Genomic DNA, 2,881 nt, shown 5'->3' on the forward strand with positions numbered 1-2,881 from the left:
AAAACTACATACATGATTTATGAAATTGAAGAGAATAATTATTGTGGTCCTAACTGTCAAAAGAAACACGAACCATACGAGGGGTTAGAAAAAATATAACAAAGCAAGTATTGACTTCGGGTCTCCTCTTCTAAATTGACTCTAAAATTATATAGTCTCGATATGCATAAAAAGAGATTATAAGATGTGCTTACTCATCACATCATCAAACAAATGAGGAGCACATCCTCCAAAATTTGCATTCTCGTGCACACGTTAACCATGCCGATGATGCTTTCTTTCATGTTAGCATCCCGGTGTCCTACTGATCATGTTCAACAATGTCATAATGGTTGGGATTATTTCGCTTGCAACAACGGACTTGTAGTTGAGATAGACATCGGTTACTGTGACGAAAGTGACCTGAAAAAGGTAATGTTTTCCTCATTTTCGAGTGTTGAGAGGCTGTATGTTTCAGATAGTAATCTTAAAGGAAACATCCTAGACCAGATTGGCTTGATGCAAAATCTAACCTATGTTTCTGTTAAGCGAAATTATCACATAGGTACCTTGCATGTATCCTTTACCAATCTCACCCGATTAGAATACCTTGACCTTTCAGATAACAATCTCAGGGGAAACCTCCCATCTCAGTTGTGGAGTCTCAAGAACTTGAAGTTCTTGGATCTTAGCTACAATCAGTTGACCGGTCCAATCCTTCAATCTTTTGATTACATGGTCAATCTAGCCCAATTAGAGCACCTTGACCTTTCTGGTAACAGTTTCATTGGTACCCTGCCATCTCAGTTGGGGAGTCTAAAAAATTTAGAATTTCTGGATCTTAGCAGAAATCGGTTAACCAGTCAAATCCCTCCATCTTTTGGTTCCATGATCAATCTCAAATTCCTAGACTTGAGCATAAATCAACTAAGAGGGCCAATTCCACAGGAACTTTGTAATCTGCAAATGCTAGAAACATTGAACCTTAGTATGAATAACATCAGTGGCCCAATTCCTCCACATATAGAGTATCTGAAGCACCTAGAACAACTCAACCTTAATCATAACCATCTTTCTGGAGCGATTCACCTTGAATTTAGAAACTTGTCAAGACTCACTTACCTTGATTTTTCATCAAACCGTTTGTCTGGGAATGTATCCTTTCGGTATGTCAATATATTACAGTATCTAGACCTCTCTGATAATTTCCTGACTGGTTACAACGGATTAACTAATTGCTACCATTTAAAGTATATGGACCTTAGTGATAATATTTTTGTTGGAGAAGCAGTTAATTGTTCGAATTTCTTAGGGTTGGAGTACTATAGCCTAAAAGTTTCTGGGCATTGTTGGGGATATTGTACCAAAAGTGGCTTTATATGCAACACCTCCAAAGAACACAAATCCATCCTCCTTTTGGAGATTCTTCTTCCAATGATTGTTGGATTTTGTTTCTTAGTGATTGGTTATGTGCTTTACCGTTATAAAAAGGCTACCACAGAGAAAAGTCAACAAGAACTACAAATACATGGAGATGTGTGCTCGATATTGAATTACAATGGGACACTTGCATTCGAAGACTTCGTCAAGGCAACAGAGGACTTTGACCTCAAATATTGCATTGGAACCGGTGGTTATGGAAGTGTTTATGAAGCGAAACTGCCAAACGGTAAAACGTTTGCTTTGAAGAAACTCCATCGGTTTGAAGCCAAGCAACCAGCATTTGACAAGAGTTTCAAGAACGAGATCCAAGTCTTAACCAACCTAAGGCACAAAAACATTGTGAAACTCTATGGTTTTTGTTTGCATAATAATTGCAACTTCCTTGTATATGAATACATGGAAAAAGGAAGCATATTTTGCGCATTGAGTGACAACGAATTCGCTGTCATGTTGGATTGGAAGACGAGGGTGAACATTATCAAACAGGTAGCCCATGCTTTGTCGTACATGCATCATGACTGCAGCCCATCCATCATTCATCGAGACATATCAAGCAACAACATTCTCTTGAACAAAGAAATGGAAGGATTTGTTGCCGACTTTGGAGCAGCCAAATTGCTCGACCCTGATTCCTCCGACCAAACCGTTGTCGTAGGAACTTTGGGATACATTGCTCCAGGTATGTATGTGTAGATTCTAATGATTCCTTTAGCTTTTTTAGTAGATGAAATTACACTAAACAATCCTTTGGTATAAACATGTAGAACTTGCATACAACAGCATTGTGAACGAAAAATGTGATGTGTATAGCTTTGGAGTCCTTGCACTTGAAACAATTGGAGGGAAGCATCCTGGAGACCTCCTAACGTCTCTCAACTATTCTAACCGGGAAGGTGCAACTTTGGAAAGTATACTTGACAAGCGACTCCCTTATCCAACTGATGACAGACGGATTGAAATGGAAATACTCCATGTTTATAATGTTGCACTAGCATGCATTCGCATGGACCCAAAGTCTCGTCCGACAATGAGAAACGTCTCTCAGGAATTATCCAAGTGATGAGTCACCATTTGTACTTGATGACCATATCTTTGTTTCGGTTTCTTTCAAGTTTGTTTTTATATGAGACCTGTTTATGTGGTCTTATTTTTTTTATTATTCAAAACTAGTTCTCATATACATAATAAATCAACATGATGTGCATTCTTGTGCAATTGATATGAGATACAAAACTTGGTGTAAAGCCAAAGAACACCGGACCTCTTCTGTGGCATCCTTAATGTATAAATCAAACGTTAAATCTTCAATATAACATTCTACAAATTAATGTTGCAATGTATGGCATATTAGATATCATATGAATGAGGGTCCCAAATCTATCACCCTTTCGTGTTCATTATCCGCTTTCCAAATCTTAGTTCAAAATGTATCCTTTTTTTTTATTAATGGCAACACCGA

General features: G+C 37.9%; 1 protein-coding gene across 1 annotated transcript; it reads left to right on the top strand.

The window, feature by feature from the left end:
• The first annotated feature begins 212 nt into the window (after window positions 1–212).
• Window positions 213–2,637, top strand: LOC145158975 (leucine-rich repeat receptor-like serine/threonine-protein kinase At1g17230). Its single transcript, XM_079077844.1, has 2 exons — window positions 213–2,101; window positions 2,187–2,637. Exons 1-2 carry the CDS (start codon window positions 214–216, stop codon window positions 2,480–2,482), a joined length of 2,184 nt encoding a protein of 727 aa, XP_078933970.1. The 5' UTR covers window position 213; the 3' UTR covers window positions 2,483–2,637.
• Window positions 2,638–2,881: the final 244 nt, after the last annotated feature.

Source organism: Lactuca virosa, chromosome 2 (assembly GCF_052849685.1).
Source record: "Lactuca virosa cultivar CGN04683 chromosome 2, Lactuca_virosa_CGN04683_v6, whole genome shotgun sequence".
Taxonomy (NCBI): domain Eukaryota; kingdom Viridiplantae; phylum Streptophyta; class Magnoliopsida; order Asterales; family Asteraceae; genus Lactuca; species Lactuca virosa.

Bases quoted from the DNA above. Each gene is read 5' to 3' on its own strand.
- LOC145158975 (XM_079077844.1), top strand. From the start codon at position 214: ATGAGGAGCACATCCTCCAAAATTTGCATTCTCGTGCACACGTTAACC. The intron at 2,102-2,186 runs GTATGTATGTGT...ATAAACATGTAG, and splicing joins TTTGGGATACATTGCTCCAG to AACTTGCATACAACAGCATT.